Source organism: Micromys minutus, assembly GCF_963924665.1.
Source record: "Micromys minutus genome assembly, chromosome: 3".
Taxonomy (NCBI): domain Eukaryota; kingdom Metazoa; phylum Chordata; class Mammalia; order Rodentia; family Muridae; genus Micromys; species Micromys minutus.
This window is the reverse complement of record NC_137972.1, coordinates 80,150,286-80,175,910: the sequence shown is the minus strand read 5'-3', so window position 1 is coordinate 80,175,910 and position 25,625 is coordinate 80,150,286. Positions and strand designations below refer to the sequence as shown.

Here is a 25,625-nt window from a genome sequence, read left to right as displayed (position 1 = left end):
TTCTCTGGTTTGGCTGTGGCTTTGCTTCAGACTTTCAGAGCAGAAGAGTTTGAATTCTTAGGCCACAATGTTGTCATACCAGGGGATTTTCTAGAGGCAAGTTAAGGCTTTCTGGGTAAAGAAAACAATTCTAGATGATACTGTGGCAGGATGCTGAAGTGACACACTTCCTAAGAACCCTCTCGTGTACCTAAAGGAAGAAAACCCAGGCATCCCTTCAACTCTACAAGTCCTGTCTCCACACCCCTCCCCCTTTCTTTTAAAACTGTCACTCAAGTCAGAATCAAGGCCACAAGAAAAGAAAAGCCTCTCACATCTCTAACACCTGCTTCCGGAGCAAACATAAACACATGTTCTCTATCTCCGGAGCTGGCAAACTATCTCAGGCCAGTCACAAAGTGAGCTCTTATCCGGATGCCAGCCAGATAAGCTCAGCTACCCAGAAGGAGCCTGCCCAGGACAGACAGACGTCTGTCTTGACAACCATCCAATTTTGCCTGGTCACAACAAATGCTGGAGGTACTCTCATTACTGGTGGCCCTTACCTACTACAGTCACAAGACTGCCCTTAGAATAGCAAGGAAACTATTGTCATAGCGGTGAAGACTAGGAAGAGAGGCCAAAGACAGGGCTTTGGGTGCTGTCTTGGGTCCTAACTAGGAAAAGTTGGATGCATACATTCCTTCTCTCTCAAGATAAGCTTAGGAGCCTGGATTCACCCCTTCTACTCGAAACTTCAGATATACTTAGCAACGACAGAGTGAATGATTTACAAGTGGGTGAAGCAGCCTTAGAGATGATGTAGAGCGAGGTAACAGGTCAGAGAGGTGAAGTGACTTTGCCCAAACGTCTGGCCTGAGTCGGCCGAGGGGGAGGGGGAGGTGAGAAACCAGGTCTCCTGACCTTGGTTCTGTAATACCACATGAATAAAGGAAGACACTCTTACAGGAATATTTCAGTAGATCCTAAGGTTCCCTGTGAGTGTAAGACGTCACAGAAATGAAGGGAATACACTGACATGCTTTCCACCCTCACCCTGCTCTGGCATGGAAGATGCAAAGTTGTTGAAGGAAAGAACGGGTTTTCAAGTCTGCAAGCCTCCCTGCTGGCTGCTAACTATGCAGTCTTAATCATCTTTTTTTCAAGCTAGGTAATCCTAAATTTGATTGAAGTCCCTGTTTGCCAACTATTTGGGAAGCAGGGAACACAAGTGGAATAACAGAGGTGCACTCCCCACTTGAGCTTTAATGTTATCCCTGCCACAGAATTGTCTACATCTATGTAATTTATATTTAACAGAATACCCAAAATGTTCTCTAAAAATTCAGCCTTTGGTCCAAGGAAGTACTTGGTAGCCAGCATTCAGGTCACATCATTGTCAGGAATGGATGACTTTGGGAAGAAAACAAGGAAGCCCAGAGGAAGGAAAGTGGCTGACCTACATAGAGGGCTGTTCCCTCATTCATTAGGCAAGCTGGCACCTCCACAGCCTCGCCTCTGTACTCTCATCCAGGGTCAAACAAGAATTCTCCTGTCTGACTGCCATGGTCATGGTCTCATTTCCATGTCTGAGAGCCCAAAGCTTGAACAAAGAGCTTCAGTTGATTTCATGTGAAGCAAAATGGAATGCCAGTGCCATTCAGAATGACACACTAAAGAGGCCCAGCTGGCATACGTCCCCTCCCCCAGCCCCAGGCCAGGTCTCCAGGAGTGTGGGAGCACTACCTCTCCCCAGCCTCCGGGGCTGCTGCACAGATCAGGCTCCTAAGTGTGACTACAGGGCTGATTTTCTCTGAAGCACGTGGCAGGCAAGCCACTGCTTTGTCAGGATGTGGGAAGAGATGACCTCGGGCAAGCAAAGGGAGTACCTCACTTCCAGGAAGGGTGACTCAACTCTATGACTCTATGACTTTATTGCTGTCATTAAAAGTCTTCAGGGATGAAGGCAGTAAGCAGGAACTCTGTGTGAATCGTCTAGATTATAGCTGTGGTTGGGTAGAGTAAAAACCAATCGACAGAGAAGGATTCGCTTCCAAATTGAGGGAAGAATGATAAAGTGCCAATCTGTGCTAAGAGAAATGCAACAGAGAACTGGGCGCCGTTAGAGGGGCACAGGGACGGGATTTGGTGAGTTTGAGAAATGAGAGCAAAGAGCGAACTGGAGGCTGCAGACATCTCAGCGTTCGAGAGAACACTACTGGGGACTGGGATGATCTAGTGATTGTCAGCAAACAGTGCTTCACGTACAGGCTTGCCTGCCAGTCTCAGGCCAGAGCCCACGTTTTCTCCACCCCAGCACCGAGGTGTGCGGGTGGCTCCTTTAACATCCACACAAACCCGAGACTACATCTCAGGCTGTCCTGGTGCAAGCAGAGATGAAGCGGAGGAAACAGTTATGCATCCAGGCAATTCAACCAGTCTCATTTGATTCCCCAGAGCAATGCTGGACTTTACAAAGTGCAGGTTCTTAGGGACTCAAGTACCACAGGGTTCCAGAAGAGTACATGAACCCTAGAGTGAGAAGGATTGAGAAGACATTTCTGAAAGATCTACCCAACGGACAACACACAGAGGCTATTTAAGTACAAACCAACCTCAAAAGAACACCCCCTTCTCTTAGCTGGAAATACACATTTTCAAACTCACATCCAACTTTTGGGTTGTTTGGTGTCAATTAGACGTTGGGTAGACTGGGATGAAAAACTAAAATTACGAGAGAGTGATTAAGACTCTCAAATCTCTTTCTATGAAATGGGGAAGGGGGAAAAATGCAATTAATGGCATTTACATGCTCAGCCTGGGGGTGGGGTCCCAGGCTCCCCTGGAAGGATGGTGGTCATCTCGGCAATCTACCTGGTCCAATCCCCCCACTTAATAGGGGAAGAGGGTCAAGTCCGAAGGAACTTATCCAGGGTCATACAGCCGGGGAGAAGCAGAGCCAGGGCTCAGCTCAAAAGTCTTCTCCCTTTTAGGGAGATCACACAAAGGCAGCCATGCAACAGGCCTTGCTACTGTGGAGGTCTGTGGGAGCAAAGAGACACTGTGGCTTATGAATGTCAATTAAATGAGCTACCAAGATCTTTCTAACTTAAAGGCGTAGTAGTATGGTGCTTCCCTCAGTTTGCTGGGTGATGAGAATTCCCTGGGGCACGTGTCAAAAATTAAAATCCCCAGAGCCCTTCCCGAACGCACTGAGTCAGCCTCTCTGAGGGGAGGGATCTGGGAGGCTGAATTTTTAGACAAGTGCCCCATGCAACTCTCAGGCACAGCAAAACAAAGACAGAAGGTGTCTTAGGAGACAGTGAGAAGGAAAACTTGGCTTTTGATTCAGAGAATTTCCTTTGCTTCACAGGCAAACTCAGACCCAGGTAGCCCCAGGTTCTCAGACTCCCAGGCTGAGTGATTTCTTCAACATTAGAGACACTGACTTCTTGGTGGGGACTCTATTGGGCACAGACAACCATCACAAAGTGACACACATCCCTCACTCTTCTCAGGGAAAAGGCCTTTGATTGGCAAAGCAAAACTGTAGTTCATTCAGACTAGCTCCTTCATAGGAAAACTAGATGCAACTGGCTGTGAAAGCAATCAGATGCTGAAACTGGACAGAAGGGTGAGAATCTTATAGCTTGTCACCATGGCTAACAACGCAATGGAGAAACCCGTAACTAAGCACAAAAATAGCCTGGAGCTCCCAGGGAGAGCCGCCTACTAGAGACAGGTTGCATGATGGGTAACCCCCCACCGATGGTATGAGGTCAGATCCAGGTCACTGGGAGACCTGAAACAGCCATCAAAGGGACGTGGGTTCCAGAGGAGGGCTGCTGGAGCACGCCAGAGTCCGGAGGCCTCATTCTAACTCGGCCTCCATCTGCTCTGTGTCTGAGCACTGGGACTTATTCCTTTCCCATTGGCAAATGGCATTGGCATACTCCACCACCAGCTTATCCATCCACGTCAGCGGCTCTGGGAACAGCACGGAGCCCTCGAAGAAGCCCAGGTGGCCCCCATGCAGAGGCAGCACAAACATGACATTCTCCCGTTTCTCTGTAGGGGGAAAGAATTACAACATCCTGTTAACTCCGAGCTGGGGCCTGAGCATTCCTCAGAGGTACCTAAGTGGGTATCCAGGCACTGTGTATTGTGCTGTCTTTTCTCAAGTAGGCAGGCAAGTCAGCAGGATCTCATGAGTTTGGGGTAGAATGGGCAAAAGGGTTGGGGACACAGCTCAGCAGTAGGACAGTACCCTACCATGTGGAAACCCCCAGAGTTCAGTCTCCAACACTGCCAAAATAAGGAAATAAACCTAGTTCCTAGAATGGGTATCAGCTTCAGAGATCCTTAGAACACATACTTACAGCTCTATAAACCCAAGCTGCATCCTGACCCTCAAATGACTAAGTTAAAATCTTAGGGCTGAAAGAAAGGAGGGGAGCCAACACCTTGTGGGGGATTCTCAAGTGCCCCCCATCTGACTGGCTATGCTCCCCACCTTTGAGTGCCTGGATTACTCAGGATATTTTGCTGAAATGCAAATTCTGACTAGCTGACTTCAAGGTGTGGGGGGGGGGGAGGCTCAGAGAATGGGGGAATCACAGCACTAAAGCGTGTTATTCATTAGAGAATAAAAGAACTCAATGCATTCAGAACTTTCTCATGCCCAGCATCAATCTTCAGGACTCAAGCTGCAAGGTGTGGCTCCTGGTGCCATGCGCTATACGGATGAGAGCTGAGGGCATGAAGCAGGACCTTGGGTTCCTATTTAGGTTGGTCTCCATGGCTACTGGAGAGGTGCACAGAAGACGCGGCCAAGTTCAACAGGGGAGGTAGGGAGGGACAGTGGACATCAGGGATAGTGGACATGGGGACAGTGGACTCGGCTCTTTCTTGTTTCACTGTCTCTATTCTTCCGTCCTAGTTGCTATTTTGTACATTTCTGTGGGACACATTAGTCCTGTGGATGTTATTTTTGGTGCAGAAGGAGAAGAGTGCAGTTGCAAGTGGCTGAGTGGTCCATTCTGCGGCGTGCTGGGAGTCCGCAGGTGGCCGGGGGCTGACAGGAGATAGCTACTATCAAGTAATGGGCTCCCCCTCGAGGCCTTTCTCCTGAGCAGGACAGAAGCGCTGGAAGGCGGATGCCTGTCCTCTGCTCTCTTATCTGCTCTTGCAGCTGGGGGCCAGGAGAGGAAGTACTTCCTCTGGGCTGCTGTATTTATGGAGGACATGTAGTCACAGAGGACTGTGGAGATGACATCCTGGGATCAGCAATGCAAATAACACTGGACTGGAGCCCCCACCCTTCCCTCAGAACGTCCCCTGCCTTCTCTGTGGCGCTGACCACCAGATAGACTGAGCCTGTACAGCATTTCCATGAGCAACATTCTCTGCCATTTCTGCCGCTTCTGTCCTCCGGCAGACGGGCAGGCTGTCATCAGAGGCAGCAGAACGGGCTTTGTTTCGTTTCGCTGTTTATGACAAATTTTAGTTCTAAATATCTCTTCAAGTCAGGCTCTCGAGCCCCGAGACAACGCTGCTTCCGAATACTCTCCTGGTGTTGGGCAGCAAGGGTGGTCCTGTCTCCTGCCCCAGGAAGAAAGGTGCTACTTTGCAACCTAGGACTGTGCCACGCATGAGCTGCCCCTTCTCTTAAGGGGCTTGATTTCATATGCTGATGGACACTGAACATGACGGAATTCACAGTGGTAATATGTTGCACGGCTGTGGAAACAGTGGGAAGAAACTCACCTGAGAGAGACTTTGGAATGGTTAGAAGGCTTTCGTGCACCAAGGGGTCGTCAGCTGCGTTGACCAGCATGAGAGGCACATATATCTGCAGCAAGAAGGGAAACTGTTAATCACCCGTCCCCTACCAGACGTGCCCTAGAAGCAGAGGGAAATGCTCACAGCTCAGCCTGCTGAAGCCTCAGGGATGCCCCACTGTCACTGGCAGTGAGACGAGGGACAGGTCTGTAGTGATCGCCACTGGACAGCAGGCACAGGAGCAAAGCTGCCAGTGCCCCCAGGAGACCTGTGTGCTCAGGGCAGACAGGACAGTACTCAATGACACTCACAGCATCTCTGACTATCTTTAGTGCTTCAGATTAGCCATGCCACTCAGAAAAATGACAGCACCAAGATGTGTGTGGGTCTGTCTGTCTATCTATCTATCTATCTATCTATCTATCTATCTATCTATCTATCTATCTATCTCCTTCAGCTTATATTGTAAAAAAGAGCAGTGAAGTGCACTCCACTAGATGGAAAGGAGACCTTCTAGAAGAATCTTAACGAGTGGGAACCAGATATGCATACTCATAATCTCAGCACTTGGAAGGTGGAGGCAAAAGAATTGTGAGTTCAAGGCCATCTTGGAGTGGGTATAAATATATGCCCTATTAAAAAAAGAAACAAACAACAAAAACCAAAACACCACCACGTGTTAGAGATGTGGTTCAGTGCCCTTACCTAGCCAATGAAAGGCCCTGGGTTCAATACCTGTTTCAACCAAAATGCACGCACAAATAGGAGTAGCTGGTGGATCAGGGAGTTTTTGGCAGGGCTGTGTTCAATATGCACATGAGAAAAACAGATAACAGCCCCTCCTCTTGGTGTAGGGTGTAGTGGTGCTGACGGGGCTCACAGACCGTCCTGAAGTGTCATCCAGACATAGTGGATAATTGTGCTTTCCTAGAACTCAGGTGTGTCAAGAGCCTGGGTGAGTGCTAAAGACCCAGGAGGACCCTTAAGACAACCACAGAGCTGTAATTCACAACCAACCCCGGGATGACAGTTAACAATGTAAATGAGCTGCGTTGGGTGACTGGAGAGAGAGAGAGAGAGAGAGAGAGAGAGAGAGAGAGAGAGAGAGAGAGAGAGAGAGAGAGAGAGAGAGAGAGATAGAGAGAGAGGACTCAGCGGTTAAGAGAACTGATCTTCCAGAGGTCCCGAGTTCAATTCCCAGCAAATACATGGTGGCTCACAACCATCTGTAGTGGGATCCAATGCTTTCTTCTGGTGTGTCTAAAGATAGTAACAGTGTACCCACATATTAAAAAAAAAAAAAAAAAACAAAAAACCTTAGTAAACACAAGGTTTACTGTAGCTGCTAAAAGAAATTATCTTTGTGTGTCTGTGTGCATGAGTGTGCTCATGCATGCAAGGTCAGAGGGCAAACTGAGGAGTTAATTCTCTCTTCCACCATGATTTTTGAACTTAGAACACAGGCTTGACGGCAACCACCCCCACCTGCTGAAGCTATATTGCTGGCCCCCTCCTTTTTTTGAAGTGTGATTTTGCTATGCAGCTCTCTCTGGCTGGGTGTTTGCTATGCACTCCAAGCTGAACTCAAACTCACAGCAAACCTCCTGCCTCAGCACGCTGAGTGTGCCCCTACTCCTATTACATGTTTAGAAGGCACGCTCCTTATCTCTTTGATGCAGAACCCCACCTAATTCATTCTGTGCTTGCTAGATCACGGCAAGAAATGTGGAAACTCAGTCCTAGATGGGATGTGAATAAGATACATGTGGCCACAGGAAAGGGTCTAGGGTGGAAAGAAACCCAGAAGGATCTCCCATGAAACCACAGCAGAAAACAGGGCATCCATTTCACAGGCTCGGGAGAAGCCTGAGCGCAGCTCTGGGGTTTAGACTGGTAGCACAGAGAGTACAGCCGGCACAAGCAACAATTCAGCTGACGTGACGCTAGAGCGGTGTCCGGCAGGTCCTGCTCTGCTTCTGCCCCCACACTTAGGAAAGGTAATCATGGCTGCAGGGGCTGTCACTTACCCTGTGCAGGTACCTCATGCAGCTTTCTTCCTCATAATATTCCTTCAGGGAGTTATAGCCATGGAACTTTCTGGAACACAAGCACACACAAAGGCAGAGCAACATCTGTTACAAAACAGAGCTGATGATTCTCCGTTTCCACACCAACCCACAGCAGTGGCAGACTCCACACAGGCAGTGACGTCACTATGGGGACGCTCCTGCGCTAACATGGACGGAGGTGGCAGGGTTTGGAGTCAGGAACATGGACTTAGGAACTGGAATCAAATTCTGGCTCAGCCACTTTCTGCTTGGGGAATCTCAGGCAAATGCTCAAGTTTCCTGGGCCTTGGCTATTTCACTGTGAAGTGGAGGCTTACACACCAACTGGAGACATCTCAGTGAGTATTAACTTCAGTAACCATCGTGGGCTGTGGCATCTTTTGAGGCAGTATAAAGCCTTATCACCTTTGACTCAGACTCACAGGCAAGCATGAGCCAGGACTTTCTTTTTAGCAGGGTTACCCCAGAAGGAAAGTGTAATCAAACATCCTGGACAGTAAGATATGACAAGAGCCTTGAAGCTCCCACGCTGTCCACTCAAGGAGCAGTCCTCGTCACTGACAAACCACCGTTCAACAACACCAGGGCAGCTCAGCTCAGCTCTGTACGGGAGAGGCCTAGAGGGTTCAGTTAAGGCCCAGATTTTACTGTTGGCCAGAAGACCTCTGAACTCCCGTTTCTTCCATATCCAGGGTGGGGCCTCTAGTCTCCAAAGGTGGACCTTCTCTTTCAGTTCAGGTCTCTGAGATGTCCTGCCTCCCCCAGAACTGTGGATCTCTTCCACTTCCAGCCTTCTTAGGTACCTTGGTCTGAAAATGACCAGGGAGGCTCCGGCTACACCATTAGGAACCTCTGGTAGGAAGGAGACTGTGTGCAGAGATCACACCCAGGGTGTGTGAATCTGTCCTCCGAGCTCTCCCGAAGGCACCCCATTCCTCCAGCATGGCTGGGGACCACTTGGAGGATGCTGCTGGGCTGGTTTGATTATGGAATCATTGCCACTCGATACTAATGACCAAGACATTCATAGATTAAGAAACAAGAACTGAGGTACATTTCCTTTTGAGCTTAAATTAAGAAGATGGATGGGAAATCTATATTAAGTTAAAATGAAAGTACTTCCCCCCTCCCCAATAGGCACCTCAGTGAGTCATATACTGTACCATACGAGGGCTGGGCATCGTTTATTTCTACCTTTTAAATATACTAGCAACTCCATTTTCCTATTTTCTTTGAAATAAATAGTAACTGACACCTTCAGGTTTCCCTGGTGTGAAGGCAGACCTGCTTGCACGAGGCTACGTTTAACGGTATCAAGGGATTGTAAAACCTGACAGACAGTGACAAGGTCTGAGACCAACTGTACAAGTGAAGTTTCCTGACCTCAATTAGAAGGTGCCAGCACCAGCAAAGGTGAGACCATAGGTGCCGGGGTCTAGGCAGTAAAGGAAGGAATGAGCGTGGATTGTGCCTTCCACCCAGGAGCATCTTCACCCCCCTCGCCACCCACAGAAAATGATTCTGTGTATCATTTGAAACCTATAGGTCTCTTGTTCCTCCTTTGGTCATCTCTTTTGATAGAGACCGGGCCATTAAAGTCTGGATAAGCATGCTTACCACGTACAGGAAATACTTCCCTCCACTGTAAAGGCAGATCTGGGTGGCACTGACTTTGTCAGGACATACAGTGCACAGATGGGAACCACTAGGAGGGCACACTTCACCCCCCAGTTCCAGCTGCCCGTGCCCCATGGGAAGGTCCTATTCTCATCTCACTTCCAAGAGATGAGAATTTTTATGATTTCCTTCTAAGCATTAGATGCTTATTACAATGCAAAGAAGCCTCTGAAGCAGGTGGGGCAAGGCTGTGGTGCTGGGCAAAGCAGATGGCAGCCTCTGGCCTGGCACCTGCCTCATGGGCCTCCTTGGGGACCCACCTCATCACATTGTCATCAATCTGCATCAGGGATGTTGCTGTGTAGAGCCGGCTCAAGTCCGTGTCCTCCAGGCTCTGGGGTTTCTTAACATGGTCTCCAAAGAGAGCTTGTCTAGAACAAGGCACAGACACGAACAAAGCAATGTAGAGGAGAAACCATCAGAGAGCCCGCTTCCCCATCCACAGGCAGACCAGGAATACAGTTGCCATGGGACCAAGCAGTACAGTAAATTAGACATACAGCCCTCCAGTTTTTCTTAATTTGCTTTTTGTTTTCCTGTGCTGTTGGGAATTGAACCTGGAGTCTTATGCATGCTAGGCAAGCATTCTACTTTAGCTTCAGCTCTTATTTCTTTACACACGGTCTCCTGAAGCCTAGGCAAGTTTCAAATTCCTGACAAAGTCAAGGATGACCTTGGACTTCTGATCCTTCTGCCTTTACCTCCGACACTCTGGAATTACAAGCATGTGCTACCGTGATTGGTTCCTTTGAGCCCACAGAACTCCACAAGGATGAGAATGTAAAGGAAAATAAACATCAAAGCCTTATTTTCCTTTCAGGGTACCAAGACCTGAAACCAAAGACTAGGTTTCAAGTTGGCATAGGGGAGGAAGCCCAGGAAGCCTTTTGGAAGAGTGATGTGCAGTGGACCAAACAGAGTAGAGCAACTGTATGTTACACTAATGTTGACGCTGCCAACTGTTGGCAGGTCCTTGTTCCCTTTATGAGCTGTTTGTGTTGCTTAACAAGGAAGCTGTCTAGTAATCCTTTTATCATCTGGACCAGTCAGCATCTCTCCATAGTGTTAGCTGAAAAGCTGTTCAGTGTCGCATTTCAACTAGTTCTAGAATATTCTTCAGAGATCCAAATCCATGGATATTCTAGGATTGATATTTCTGGAGTGTGGTGGTGGGATTAGATCAGATCTCTTTGTGTTACCCAACCTGTTCTCAAACTCCTGGGCTTAAGCAGCCATCCTGCCTCAACTCTGAGTAGCTTGGACAACAAGAACACATGCCTCCATTCCTGGCTTTAAAATGTGTATGTAACTACGCCATCCCTTGTATGTTTAATCATCCCTAAGATACTTGTGATACCTAAGACACTATGAATGGAATGGAAACAGTTGCTAGTCTAGACTAGACTGTTTAGGGAATGAGTAAGAAACCAATTTAGGGATGTGAATATGACCGGGCTGGCTAGGCCAGTAACCTCCAACCCTCACTGCTCCATGTGTGTCTGTGGAAGCTTCATGCCTGGTCAAAGAGGACAACCTTCCCTAAATAAAGAATGGTTTTCAGTCAAGGGTATACAAGCAGCTATGCCCCCCTGCTAGAACCCCCAAACAAGCTTCAAGAAATAAACTTGCATCTGTCTGGGACAGACAAGACCTTTGCCGGGCTGTCTGTGATTCTGCTGTTTGAACCTGAGCGTCTGTGGATGTAGGAGTGGGTTCAACACAGCATTCCTTCCTATGGAAAGGAGTGTCCATGCAGCGCATGACGATAAAGGTCGGGTGACAATGGGCAGGCTGCACTTCCCCTCCAAGTCGGCACTCTCAGTCACACAGCAGGGGGAGGAGAGTTTGCTTTGAGGTTTGGCTCGACAGTAGGAAACATTCATGCCAGAAATACAGTGTTCTGGTATCCATTTATAACCTCTCTAAAAGGAGATCAACATCCTTCCTTAGGATTTACTTTTTCCCAAATACGGTGGCAAAGGACGGAATTTGTAACTTATTTTCCCCTAAGACTTCAGTTAGTTGGCTTTCTCTGGTAAGCACATGAACGTGTCTTCCCAGTTTGTTAACAACTGCACAATGAACCTTCAGGACTTTTCACCAACACTCACACTTCCAGCAAAACAAATCTTCCTTGGAGGACTCTCTGTTCATTCTAGAAGTACAGACGTAAGGACTCACCCTTGGCGTTGGCAATCTAACTTCGCCCGTCTGGCTAGAGAGCCTCAGAAAATCCCCAGACCCACCGGAATTTCACAGGAGCTGAATGGGATTGTTGGCTCTGCCATAGCACAGGGGACAGAAACCTCTTTTCCTCAACCTCCCTGACACAAGGACTGAGGATATGCCTGGCAGCTTGTAGTTTGAGGGACTGTGAGGACCAGCCCTGCTTAGGTACCAAGGGAGCCCATCTACAGGAAGCTCAGCTTGGCCTGGAGTTTGTGCCTAGGCCAGGCTAGACAATGTTGTTTTAAGCACTGGGGTGGAGGGAGGAGATTAAGAAGTGGGCACAGGGATGCCCACCTGTAGGCTTGGCATACACAAGGTTCAGCAGGAGAATTACTTGAGCTCAACAGTTTAGAGCCAACTTAGTCAACATAGTGAGCTCATATCTAAAACAACCACCCCCCGAACCAACCAATGGATAAAAAGGACTGAGAAATTGACCATTTAAAATGCTGTTTTCTTAAGGTGATGCCAACCCCCCTCCACAAAGTCTGTTTCTTGAGTGTTCCTTGGGTACCAGGTTCTAGGAGGAGTAGAAACATGGCAGCACACCTGAGGCACAGGACAGGTCTAGGAGAAGCCTCAGAAAGGCAGCCTAGTGGGAGAAGGGAGACCTGAGGTGGGCCTTAAGGAATAGGCTGGGCCTAGTGTGCAGCTGCTGACAAGGACAGAGGGGTAGAGAGGCAAAGGGAGCAGGCCCACGTGCTCCAGTCTACCTAGAGGGGAGGGGACGTGCCGGGGAGGAGGGTGGGAGAGTACAATAGGAGTGGCTGGAGCAAAACCATCACAGACATCCCTGGCAGACTCCTGCTTCTTCCCCTTTGAAGGGCTCTGCTCTGGGCCTCCTGCAAAGACCCAGTCCTGGAGGTGTGCACAGAAGCATCCTGAGGAGGAAGGCCACCTAAACGGTGATAGACCACCTCAGGATCGTTCCAACTGGGTGAAGATAGCATGTGAAGAGGTGCCTTGTCTCATCTTGGTGGGAGGTACCAAGGTATCACCTGGGACAGAAAAGAGGGTCCTATACCTGTGGGACAGGATGATCTTCTTCATGTTGTCAGCCATGAGGAAGTTGTAGAACCGGCGGCACTGGTCCCACTGCATGAAGGTCTCCTGGGCCCTGCAGGAACCACAGAAAGTTAAGACTCAGTGATGGCCGAGAGGCTGTGGGGAGTGCAGGCTGGCTTTGGATAATGGCTTTGATATGAAGGGAGAAGCCAGTAATCTCTCTCAAGATTACTCTGCAGGAAGCCTCCAAGGCCAGAAAGGCATAGCTGGTTGTTAGTAGCACACCTGACACCCTCCTGGCTTGCTGAGAATTAGCTTCTGTGGTCAGAAGTCGCTATCATGTATAGGACCCTGCACTCTGCAGGCACAGAAAGGCAAGCCAGGTCACCAAGGTGGGGCACTATGAACGCTTGCCTAATGCCTTTCTTCTTAACCATCAAGCCACAGAGCTGTTGCTACTCTTGGTTCCTACGCTCTTGACCTTCGACCCCTGTTGCCACTTGATCGGGGTGAGAGTCCATGGCACTTCTCTGAGCTGCCATATCCCATGTGGCAGAGATGGCAGGCTTCAGCCAAATGTCAACCACGTACTAGAGAATCAGCCTACTTCCCTCCTTATTATATGGGTCTATGTGACAATAAGCAATTGTGTGTATGTAACTCTTACAGGAAGGAGTGAAAAAGAAGCCCTTCATAGATCCTAGGTTCCTATTGTAACCTTTCCTGCCTTACTTGAACAGCTTACTTTGCTAACTGTGCTGACCATGTACTGACAGCAGGTGGCGCGATTGCTGCAAAATGTGAGGAGAGTTGTTCTTGTAAGACTGGGGCATTGAGCAGACAGGAGGGAGGAGAGGACAAATTTATCTCAAGCTTCCTATTTACAAAGCCCAGTGCTCTGTGCACACTAGGTTAGCATTTATAGCAAGCTCTGTGCTGAAGTCAGAAAGGGAATCCAGTGGCTTCTAACACTGGACAGGATGCTGGCCATCACACCTGCTGTCGGGTAAAAGCAGAGAGGCTCCTAGATCTCTACGCCCTGTTCCTTGGGTCTGGTGGAAGGCTGTCTGTCCTCCTGATTAACCTTTTCTTATCCAAGTGGCTGGACAGGATGGATTCTGGCTAGCTCTGGTTCTATGCGACATGAGCTGGGAGTTGGATATTTCTCATTGGGGTGAGATAAAGGGAGTATGTATTCAGATGTCTATGGGAGGGCTCCCCCAGGTCTAGAGGTTAACCTAGTCCTAGAATGCCAGAGCTTAGAGACTGCTCAGGTCACCAAACCCAATGACTGCTTAACTCGGAACCGTCTATGAAAATGGGTCTCACAGGCTTTACCAAATGAATTCCGCCAGGCTGAGCCTCTCTCTAACATGATCCCCTCAAGTGATTCCTTTGTTTAAAACCTTCCTTATTATCGTGTGTGCAGGATGCTGTGTGTGGGTGCACATGCCATGGCACACAGTGGAGGTCAGAGGACAGCTGCGTTTTAGTGATTAACCCTGGGTCATCAGACTCACCCAGCAAGCGCCTCAGCCACTGAGCCACTCTGCCGGCCGCCCCAGTGATTCTCAATGAACCGAGACAGCCAATGGCTCACCGGACAGGTCTCTGTGATCCCCTGATCCAACCCACCCTCTTCATTTCCCGGTGAACAGTAATGCTGCTGCAGACAATTACATTCTGGAGCCGGCGCTGTTCTGAGGACTTCATGTGTGACCTCATCCTGTAGAGCATCTGCCTGCAGGAGACTAAGGGTGGAGGCATTTGCTTCCTAGGCCAGCTTCCCTGGGAGGATAGCTAGGATGCCCCAGAGAAGAATCCTTCAAGTGAGGATCTGCTTGGGAGACTTCCACAAGTTACTTCTGACACTATCTGAGACTCGATACTCCTGCTGGATGGAGGGGCCTAGGGGTCACAAGGCCCAGGGGTCAGTTATTGCTGTTCGCTGTGTTCCCCGGTTAACTCTGACATGATCTGAGACTCACTAGGGAAACAGTGGCGATTACAGTCGCTTTGGTGATCCAATCACAGATCTGATCCTATTCTGTATCTCAGGCAGGACAGGCCGGCTAGAATGACATGGAAGCAGATCCAGTTGAGTCTAAGATGGAGACTTTTGCTCAGTCTGCAAGGTGCTCCCTGGACCTGCTCCAGCTCTATAAACAAGTGCTGTCTACTGAAGGACCCAAGGGAAGAAACGTGTGTGTGTGTGTGTGTGTGTGTGTGCGCGCGCACGTGTGTAACGGATGACTCACCTCAGTGCGCTGTACCCCTGGCACACGCTGACACAGCACAGGACCTTTTCCTGGTTTGCCTGCGTCTCGCCCAAGTATTTGCACACGATGTTACCACCCAGGCTGAAGCCCACGACAACCAGCTGGGTCTGGGGATAGGTCTTCTTGATGTAGTTCACCATGGCTCCAAATTCCCATGTGCAGCCTGTGGGCAAAAGGAGAGGTCACCCGACCATTTCCAATGCAACAGATATTGAAGAAAATGCAAGCTGGAGTGTTGCTAACTGGGTGCCCGTGCACTGGAAGAATGAGGCACGTGTGCATGTGTGTTGAGAAAAAGCAGGTGGGCAGACAGATATTGGTTTTTAGCTATGTGAGAGATGCTCTCTTGTAGAGAAAACTGGGTGTTATCAGTGTTTGTAAGCAGGTGCACACATATCAAATAATGTGTACACCTTTACAATGCTCTTTTAGAGGTGGGCCATGATTTACTGGTTTAGATGCTCCTGGGCATCCAGAGAGATTTTCGGGGTGAGCATTAAGCAGCTACGTTCATGCACAGATATAAATACAAAGCAAGAATTAAGCCTTGGAGGATTGATTAGCTTCTTAGCTACAAATTGGGGTGCTATACCCATGTGTACAATGATTCATGGTGTTAAGAACCCAGAGGATGTTATTTACCGGACCTTCTTGTCAACTCTGGGGACAGAAAGAAGATAAACCCCCAAGTCCACAGGGACACCTGGGATGCTCTGCATGGTTCAGCCAAATGTTCTTGGTGACACAGGGATTAGGGTGGCAAGGGAGGACAACACATTTTGAAACCCTCAGAGGGGCTGTGTGAACAGAGAGGATGTTTACGCCTAGTCTGCCTAGGGGGAATGCTCTCAGCCACTGTCCCCTGGGAGGCTGTCAGAGCCAAGCTCCGACTCTGTAGCTTTGCTGGGAGAAAGATGCTAGTGAGCACGCAGAGGCGAAGGACTCGGCACATTCATCTAGTAGTAAGCCCAGATGTCAGGGAGCCAACTCCGGAGAAAAGCCTAGCAGACACACTGCTGGAGGCCAGTGGAAGCACACAACACACACACCAGCAGGGAAATGTTGTGGGTTTACAGTGGGGATGGGGGCTGCTGTCCTGCCATGGGCACACAAGCCTGATACCCCTAGTTGGCATAACAGCTGCCGAAATTGGTGAGCCACGTAGGACACCACTTTTAGAACCTAGAACTGCTCCCTTCTATCTGCTGGTCTGATACAAACTGGAGTCACTTGGGAAGAGGGAACCTGAACTGAGATGCTGCCTCTGGGCTATAAGGAGGTTTAAGGGGCTTGTGCTCTCTCCCTCTCCTTCCTTCCCCTCTCTCAGATTTATTTATTTATTTTTATGTACATGGGTACATTGTTGCTGTCTTCAGACACACCAGAAGAGGGCATCAGATCCCATTACAGATGGTTGTGAGCCACCATGTGGTTGCTGGGAATTAAACTCAGGTCTTCTGGAAGAGCAGCCAGCCAGTGCTCTTAACCACTCAGCCATCTCTCCAGCCCCCCACTCCCTTTTTTGATTAATGACTGATGTGTGAAGGCCCAGTTCACTGTGGGTGGTGCTACCCCTGGGCAGTTGGCCTTGGGTTGCTTAAAAAGCAAGTTGAGTGAGGTATGAAGAGCAGAGCATCCCTGTGGCCTCAGCTTCAGTTCCTGCATCCAGGATCCTGTTTAAGTTCCTGCCTTGGTTTCTCAGTGATGCGCTGTGGCCTGGCAGTTACAAGGGGAAGTAAGCCCCTTCCTCCCACAAGCTACTTTTGGTCATGGTATTTAGTCATAGCCAGGGGAACCTATACGAACATCTATTATTTTCATCTCTTCCCCTTGTGTGTGTGTGGGGGGCGGGTCTCATGTATCTTACCCCGTTGGCAGAATATCTGGAGGTAGGACCTAAGGGCACAAATGCTTCATGAGGCTCGAACTACCTTCTCTAAAGAAGAAGGATTCTGTCTGGGTATCATAGCTCACTCATGTGGGAGGCTGAGGCAGGTCTGTAGGCCAGCCAGGGAAATATAGCAAGACCTTGTCTTGAAACAGAAATAAAATAAACAAAAGCAGGCCTGGCAGTACACCTTTGTAACCCAGTACTCCTGGTGCATGTGGGAGTGTGCAGTATGCTAAAGCAGGATTGCTTGGGATAGAAGACTTTTAAGGCTAGCCTAGTTGTATAATAAGACCTTGTCTTCCACAGCAAACAACAACAACAACAACGTTACACTGCCGTCTGCTTCTGGGTCATCTCTTCCCAGAGTTTCTTCCCCTTCTACATGCAGTAAGCAATCTGCACAGATGGGGGAGCTGCTCAGCCTTTTAGGAACATCTAAAATCAAGCAACTTTCCACATTGCCTGCCTGCAAGGCTTTCTCAGAGGCCACGTCAGGGTCAGAGTAGCCAGCCATTCCCTGCAGATTCACCCAACACCTAAAGAACAAACAGCTTCTCTCTCCTGTTTCCTTCCCACTTCCTTCCTAGCCCAGGTTGGCCTGGAATTCACTAGATAGCCCAAGTTAGCTGTCTTTAACTTGTGATAATCCTCCTGCCTCAGTCTCCCAACAGAGGCTATTACTAAACAACCTCCTTGCAGGTTACCATCACAGCGGAAAGCCGGGGATGGGCTCAGTGGTGGAAGCGCTTGCTTGGCATGCAAGTGGCTCTAGGTCTCATTCTTCAGCACCGAATAAAAGGCATAAACATCATTGTGAGAGTAGGACCCCAGTGCAGTGGAGGTACCGTGTGGTCCACTGTGTGGGAACTTGCTCCAAATGCTGGTCTGGGGGCCCTTGCCCCAAACTTACTAACTCCAGAGGCAGGGGCTACACTGAGAGCCTCTAGAGGTCCTCCTTCAGAGGGTCTGGGTGTGCAGAGAGCCTACATTTCCAATGTGATGATGTCAGGTGACATTCACATTGTTGGTCTAGGGACTCACTGTGAAGATGGCCATCTTAGTTGATAGGGAAGGTGGATGGAAGCCTCCGTTCTTCTTCTTCTTCTTCTTTTTTTTTTAAAGGCTAGTGGAAAAGATGGCTGGTACCATTCATAGGCAACAACATTTGAATTAAAATAACTAGCGTTGTTTTTTGTTTGTTAGTTTGTATCAGGAAAGAGCATCCAGTCTGCTGGTCTCCAGGACTGGGGAAGTTGCAGACCACGGCTCGCAGGTATGTTCCCTGTGAATGAGCACAGGACAGCGCCGAGTGCACACGGACCCCGGACTGCACTGTGCTGACATTATTAGTGCTTTTTAAAAGTCCAGTCCCGGTGCTGAAGAGAAGGCTCGACGGTTAATGCACTGGCTGCTCTTGCAGAAGACCAGGTTCAGTTCCCAGCACTCAAATGGCAGCTCACAACCATCTGTAAGTATTTCCAGGGGAATCTTATGTTCTCTTTTGGCCTCTGTGGGCGCCAGACGTGTACAAGGTGCATGCGGACAAAACATCCAAGCACACTGTAGAGATCTAAAAGAGAAACGTTCTCCACAGTGTTGGCATTTAGGCATACAAGTCTCCCCACCCCGTGGTACTCTTTACTGATGTTTAGGGGGTGTGGTCTTCTTGGAAGACATATGTCACCAGAGGTAGTCTTTGAAAGTTTAAAGGCTCATGCTTCAGGCTTCCAGTTCAGGATGTGAGCTTTCAACAGTCGGCTCTTGTTGCCATGACTACCTGCTGCCAATGTCCCACCATTATGGATGCTAACTCTGAAGAACCAAAAGCCTAAAGAAACTCTCCTATAAGTTAGTTGCCTTGGTCATAGCATTTATCACAGTGACAGAGAAGCAACTAATACAGACATAATTTATTTATTTTTAGTACAGTCCTTAAGGCAGGTGGCATACATCTGAAATTCTAGCACTTGGGAGGTGCATGTAGATCAGGAGTTCAGGGTTATCACTGGCCACATAGCATGTTCCAGGCTAGCTCAGGATACATGAGACCATATTTTGAAAATCAGAAAACGTCTAATTCTTTGAATCACTGACACTAAGGGCAGAAGGACTGTGAGTTCAGGTCCTGGGTTACATAGTTAGACCTTGTCTTAAATAAGAACAAAATAAAAAATATAGTGTTTTGATCTAGCAATTCTATTTCTGGGAACTGTATGTTGCAGATACAATCGTTAATAAGTGCAAAGATGCATGTACATGGATGTTCTTGGCAACTGTTTATAGCTGTGAAGACCCTGGAACCCCCCCATTTTTATCAGCAAGCCATCTTTCAGAGGTACCAAAACATGGGAGGTTGCAGGAAAGGGTGCACATAAGATGTGCACTCTTAGGTTCAAAAGGGAAATATGTGTGTGCACATATCTAACTGAGCATTTGTGGAAAACTGGCAGATACCCAGGGGAGAAATGTGGGTTTCATATTTGATAATAAAAAAAATCTTGCTAGTTTAAAAATAGAGCAAATGAAGATCCCCGAGGCCAGTTTCGACCGTGCTAAAGAGACCTACGCATCAGTAATGCCAGGACAGCAGTTTACACTGGGGACATTATTTGCATAAGGAATGGTTCTGAGGGGATTTATTTAAACTGTTACAACCCCCCTTACTTCTCTACCATTTCTTTGGATTTCTGCCTAATATCATCCTTGGCTAATTAATTACTCATATCTCTACGCTGTGTTCTAATGTTGAGTGAGCTGCTATTAGATTATAAACTCCATAAAGATGTCCTTGATCTTGCTCCTTGTTGCATCTGTGAGCCAGATGCTTAGAGGATGCTTAATCGGCGTGGCCTGAGTGAAGAGATGGAAGAGGGAGGCTTGCTCTGTTGTAGGCTTTCTGTATGGATCACACAGACAAAGAAATAGAACGGTCCACCGAGGCGACGTGCACTCCCAACAGTGAATGAGTGGGGATGCTGGCCTTTGGGACTTGTGTCTGCAACCCAAGTCTTTGGCCCTGTATCACAAACCTACAGAGGCATTAGTACTGCAGGGCGGCCCTGATCGACTATTAAAGACTTCCTGTCTTCCCATCTGATCCCTCTTGTAGTACTTCGATTTGAACCTAATTATTTGAGACCAGGAGCAGTCACAAAACTTGGATTTGCTACACAACTGAGAGCAATTACAGCTAATGGTGTAGGCTCTTTGGGAACCTTCATTTCATTAAATCAAAATATATCTGATCTTGATAATGGGCCAGGTCTGTTCAGTGCTGGAAACGCTGTTGGTTGTCTATGAAGAGCAGCCACCTAGTCCGGGCAAGGGAAGGGCAGTCATGGTGTGTCTTCCTCGTGCCAGGGCTGGTCTTCTGGTGGTGCTAGGAACTCCTGAGCTCCACCTGAAGCCAGATACTAATGCTCTTAGGCCCACTCTGGCTGCTTGTGCTAAGCACTACAGTAATCTGTATATCCATAGTGGGGGATTTTTAATAAGGTTCTATGTATCTGATCCTTCTGGGATTAGCACCAATAATAAGATTAGACATTCAATCTCACCATAGCTTTCAAGGGTGAGATGAAATATGAGCCAGCAGCCTGGCTTTAGAGAGAAGAATCACACAAGAAGACAGGACAGTATTGGGAAGAGAATCAGAAAGAGCCGTTGCCTTTTCTTCAAGTCTCTCCCTCTATAGAAAGACAAAGTAAAGACTTTCTGAATGCTACTATTTCTAAAGCTATTCCTGGGCCAGGAATGTAGCTCAGTTGGTAGAGTGCTATCCTAGCATGCAGGACCACATAAATCAGGTGAGGTGGCACACAACTCTAATTCTAGCTCTTGGGAGGTGGAGGCAGAAGGGTCAAAAGTTCAAGGTTTTCCTTGGCAACAAAGTGTGTTCAAGGCCAACCTGGGCTACATGAGTCTTTATCTCAAAAAACAAATCAGAAACCAAAAGCCATATCCTTCAATGGCATGCACATGACTAAGCAGGCTAAAATACACAAACGCAGAGACATGGTGTTCCTGTGCATGGAGCAGTTGAGTCATGTCTGTATGCTCGATGCCAGGCATGGGCCTGGCATTTGGTGGGTACACCTCAGGATGTGAAGTGAGTAAGAGCAAAGTTTGAATCATGCGCAACGGAAGCACACACACTGGTCAGCACCACTGTGCTGTGGCCGGAAATAAGCACTTGAGTATCTGTCCCACTGAGTTTAACGACACAGCTCGCTGACAGCGGGTGGTTGGGGCTCGGCAGCCCCTGTCATTTTCATAGTAAAGGTACTTGAGTCATTCCTTAAAGCCAAGTGGAAGCTACCCAAGATGAGTCACCAAGGGAGAAAATAGCTGCAGATGAAGATAGCTTGCCGTGTCCTTATCTCAGAAAGAAAATGAATACTTGAAGCTTTGTTGGTCTGGGTACCGAACGCTTCTTATAGCTGCAGGCTCACACACCTTGCTAGCAGCTCACAGTGCTTTGCTGTCTGTCCTGAAGCTGGGCCCTGCACCTCTGAAACTGTCCCCTAATGTTCTTGGGCATCTTCACTTCCTCCTCTTTCTGTCCTTCTCCCTGGTGTCCACTGCTTGACTTTTTAAGCAGAGGCAAGACAATTCACATTGTCACTCTGGAAAAAAACACCATCCCTAACTAGGCTTGTGTCATCAAAAATGGCAGCTGTGACAAGTTTACAGAAGCATCTAGGTTGATGATCTAATCAATTATTATAGGAACAATGGAAACAAAATAGAAATGTCTTCAAATTTACTGTCTGGGACAAGGGCATAGTTCAGAGGCAGGACACTTACCTGGTAATAGTATGTGCAAAGCCCAGAGTTTGAGCCCTAGTACTATAAAAAGAAAATAAAAAAGGCTGGATATCTCAGTAGCTAAAGAACAGGTTGCTCTTCCAGAGGTCCCTGGTTCAATTCCCATCATCCCCATGGTGGTTCACAGCCATTCATACATAACTGCAGTTCCAGGGGATCCAGTGTCCTTTCCTGAGCCTTACAGGCACAAGGCATGCATGTGACACACACATATAGACAGATGCAGGCAAACCACTCATGCACATAAAATAACCGGGAAGAATGTTTTACAGTAAGAAAATGAAGGAAATGAGGAAGAAAAACACCTGCAATCCCAACACCTGACTGTGAGGCAGGAAAGAGAGGAGTTCGAGGCTAGCCTTGGCTACAAAACAAAGCAAGTTTGAATTCAGCCTGGACTACATAAGACCCCGTCTCATAAAACCAAAGGAGGGGACAGGTAAATTTACTTAAAATTCACAATCTGCAACTCTACATGATAGGTACCCTGGAATATGGGTGATCTCCTCGGACGCCACAAGTGGCCCACAGCCCCACTGTGTCTGATAGTCTGAAGCGTTTGCTGTTCAGATATGGACATCAGTAAGAGCTCCCTTGACTTTCCATAGTGTCTCAGTTAGGTCCCTAAACTATATATGGTTACTTTTTGTCCCTTCCAAGACTGAAACCACCCTTTGGGGTTTCTGGTTTTATTATGAAGGCACCAACCACATTAAGAACAAACAAGCAAACAAACGCACAATCCCACATTGGACTCAACGGGACACGAATGTGCTCCTCCAGGGCAGAGCATGGCAGCGTAAGGCTGCCACCTTAAGCACCTTCCCTTGGGGCAACACCAGAAGGCCCAGCATTTAAAACACAAGGACAGGCCCACTTAATTATTTAAACTGACAGGGAAGAAAGAACTATGAGCTGGTTGAGGTTGAGCCCATCTCTGACGTGGTGTTTCACAGGAAGAAGGGCGCTAAGTTCTTCTGAGACTCATAGCCCCATGGAATGCAGTCACCTTATGAGGGCCAAAGCCAGGTTATGTTTGTTCCCTTCATGTGATTTAGAAGAGACTTTAAAATATATATATTATTTCTTTCTTTGACTCAAGATCAAGCTGACAGGACCACTGGGACCTTGACTTTCTGGCCATACCATTTCTAAACAGGAAGATAAAATACAGGGACCAGAAGGGTCTCTGGCTTGGAGAACACCCCCCCTCCAGCTCAGCTCACCCCTGGGCTGTGGGCTTGATCCAATCATGATCTGCTTTGAACATCAATAACTGGGGTCTAGTGTGTTCAGCCAGAGGCAGCCAGAGAGAACACAGTGCTTCCTGATGTGCTGGCCTTATAGTATCACAGGCAGAGACATCGTATTTCAAACATGGTCTGGGTTAGAAAATCAATTGTGTCAAGAAAGAATTGGCCAACATGTCTACCCCTGCAGTGTTGCAGTGTTAGATGAGGCTCTTTGTGATAACAATACATTGAAAACGTCACAGGACTTCCCGTCTTCCTTTCCTCTTCAGTGTTACTGACTGTATACACATGGCAGGGTGGATGCCCAACCAGTTCCAGTGAGGTCTCCTACTCAAGGATGGCTCAGTGGTTAAGAGTGCTTAGTTCTTTTTGCAGCAGACCTGGGTGTGGTTCCCAGCAACCACATGATGGCACTCATCTGCATGTAACTTAACTCCAGATCCAGGGGTCTGATGCCCCTTTCTGGTCTTCAAGACAAATGTGCACACAAACTCAGTCTTTGTCTCTCCCTGCCTCACGTTTTGTGTGCTTGCACATATGTGTGCAGGTATATACAAATCATAAGTCTTGAAAAAAGAAGGCACTGGCCACCTCAACCCTTGTAGGTGGTACTAATTACCCATTTATGTTCTACCTATGGTCTGATCAGCTTACATCATTTAATTTATCAAGAGAGATATTTAATATTTCATAGCTAAAAAAAAAAAAAAACAATTTACAAAACACCAAGAACCCTGTAGTGATGCTGGCGCACACTTTTAATTCCAGCACTCGAGAGGCAGAGGCAGGTGAATCTCTAAGTTCCAGACCAGTCTGGTCTACAGAGCCAATTCCAGGACAGCCAGAACTCTGTTTCTACAAACAAACAAACAAATACTCCTACATGGCAACCTAAAAGCAAATTGTAAATGCTCACCACAAGTCTCAAGGTGGGAAAAAGAGGAAGACTGAGGCACTGTCCCCATGGGAGAATCCAAGGCCACACCACAAGTAAAGGTCACGTGCGAGCAGTTCAGACAGTCTGAAGATTAGCCAAGAAAGCTGCTAATGGAAACTTGATATCTCAATGTTTGTACTGTGGTTAAATGTTGACATTAAGGGATGGGCTGAGGACTTGTGGGAACTCTCTGTAATGGTTCTGCTATTTTTCCGTGAACCTGAAGCACTTTCAGAAACAGAAGTTTAAAAGGAAACATCCTTTTCTTTCTTTTATAAGGTCTATAGAGTCAGGTCTGGTGGCCCAGACCTGTGGTCCCAGCTATTCAGGAAGGTAAGACAGAAGGATGACAAGTTTGAGGTCTGGTTGTTGCTACAAAATTGGTTCAAGGCCTGCCTGGGCAACTTAGTGAGGCCCTGTCTCAGAATACAGAAAACCAAAGAGAAAGTTAAGGATATAGCTCGGTGGTAGGTCATTTGCTAGGCATGTACAAGAGTCAAGTTCAACCCACAGTACTGCCTCTCCCCACATTAAAAAATCTATGGTGCACATTGAAGTTAAGTAGAACCATCTGACCCTGTTAGCTGGGGATTGAACTCAGGGGCCTCGTGCATGCTAAGCAAATGCTCGACCACTGAGCCATACCCCCAGCCTAGCAGCTAGGAGCACTTGTTCTCCAAGAAGACCCAGTTAGGTTCCCAGCAGCCACATAGTGACTCACAGCAATCTAATAACTCCAGTTCTCAGGGATCTGACCCTCTTCTGGCCTCTGTAGACACTAGACATGCACGTATGCACGTGGTACACTTACATACATGTAGCTAAAAGACTTGTGCTCATAAAATAAAAATAAGTCTTTTAATTAGGCTAAAGTGTATTGAATACAGCATATACTGCAATAAAATATTATGCCTGTACTCATTTTAGAAATTGATTGCAAGACTGGGGATTGAGCTCAGTGGTAGAAAAGGTAGTAAATGTGGATGGGACCCTGGGTTTGGGAACAACCACACACACACACACACACACACACACACACACACACACACACACACACACGGAGAGAGGGAGAAGGCTGAGGGTTCAATACAGAGGCCATAGTAGCTTTGAACTGGTGCTGTGGGACCCACACAGACCTGGCTAGGTCAGTCCTGCAGGTCATGAATCTGCAGAAGCAGCCCTATAAAAGAAGTGGGCTCTATGCCCTACATGCATGCGGTATTATTGCTATGCTGTATTCAGGACTGCAGTATTACTGATATCCAGTCTCTTAACGATATACATAAACTCCATCTGTTAGCCTCCAAGACGCCCAGGCTCTTGCCCTGTGCAGACTGTTCCCTGGCTGTTCCTCAGCAGATGTAAGTCATGCAGTAGAGGCGGGAGATTAGGAAACACTATGTAAACCTATTAAAAACTAAGACCTGGTCCCTGTACCTAAGAAGCCTGCCAATAGAGAACACTGTCTTTTGGATAGATCTGGCAAATAAACTTAGATCGACTGTGGCTATGTGCTCCTTGGTCTGCCCAAAGTATCGAGCTGTTCTTTATACGATTCCGAAGCAGGGACTCTCAGCTAAGTTCCACTCAAGATACCGGATGATGTTGGGCAAATAAAAGACAGACTCCAAACCACCAGGCCCACTTGTGTGCCTCTAAAGAAGCTCTCAAATGTCCTTTAGTCTTCAGTTAAAATGA

At 47.8% G+C, this 25,625-nt stretch overlaps 1 protein-coding gene across 1 annotated transcript in view; it reads right to left on the bottom strand.

Annotated features, from left to right (window-relative positions):
- Positions 1–1,110: 1,110 nt before the first annotated feature.
- Positions 1,111–25,625, bottom strand: part of ABHD2 (abhydrolase domain containing 2, acylglycerol lipase) — an 83,411-nt gene continuing 58,896 nt past the window's right edge. The window contains exons 6-11 of the mRNA XM_080914186.1: positions 14,999–15,182; positions 12,760–12,852; positions 9,767–9,877; positions 7,788–7,857; positions 5,746–5,830; positions 1,111–4,047 (exon numbers count right to left, since the gene is read on the bottom strand). Of these exons, the coding sequence (XP_080770312.1) occupies positions 3,851–4,047; positions 5,746–5,830; positions 7,788–7,857; positions 9,767–9,877; positions 12,760–12,852; positions 14,999–15,182 (740 nt within the window). The 3' untranslated portion in view covers positions 1,111–3,850. The remainder of the gene's footprint in view (positions 4,048–5,745; positions 5,831–7,787; positions 7,858–9,766; positions 9,878–12,759; positions 12,853–14,998; positions 15,183–25,625) is intronic.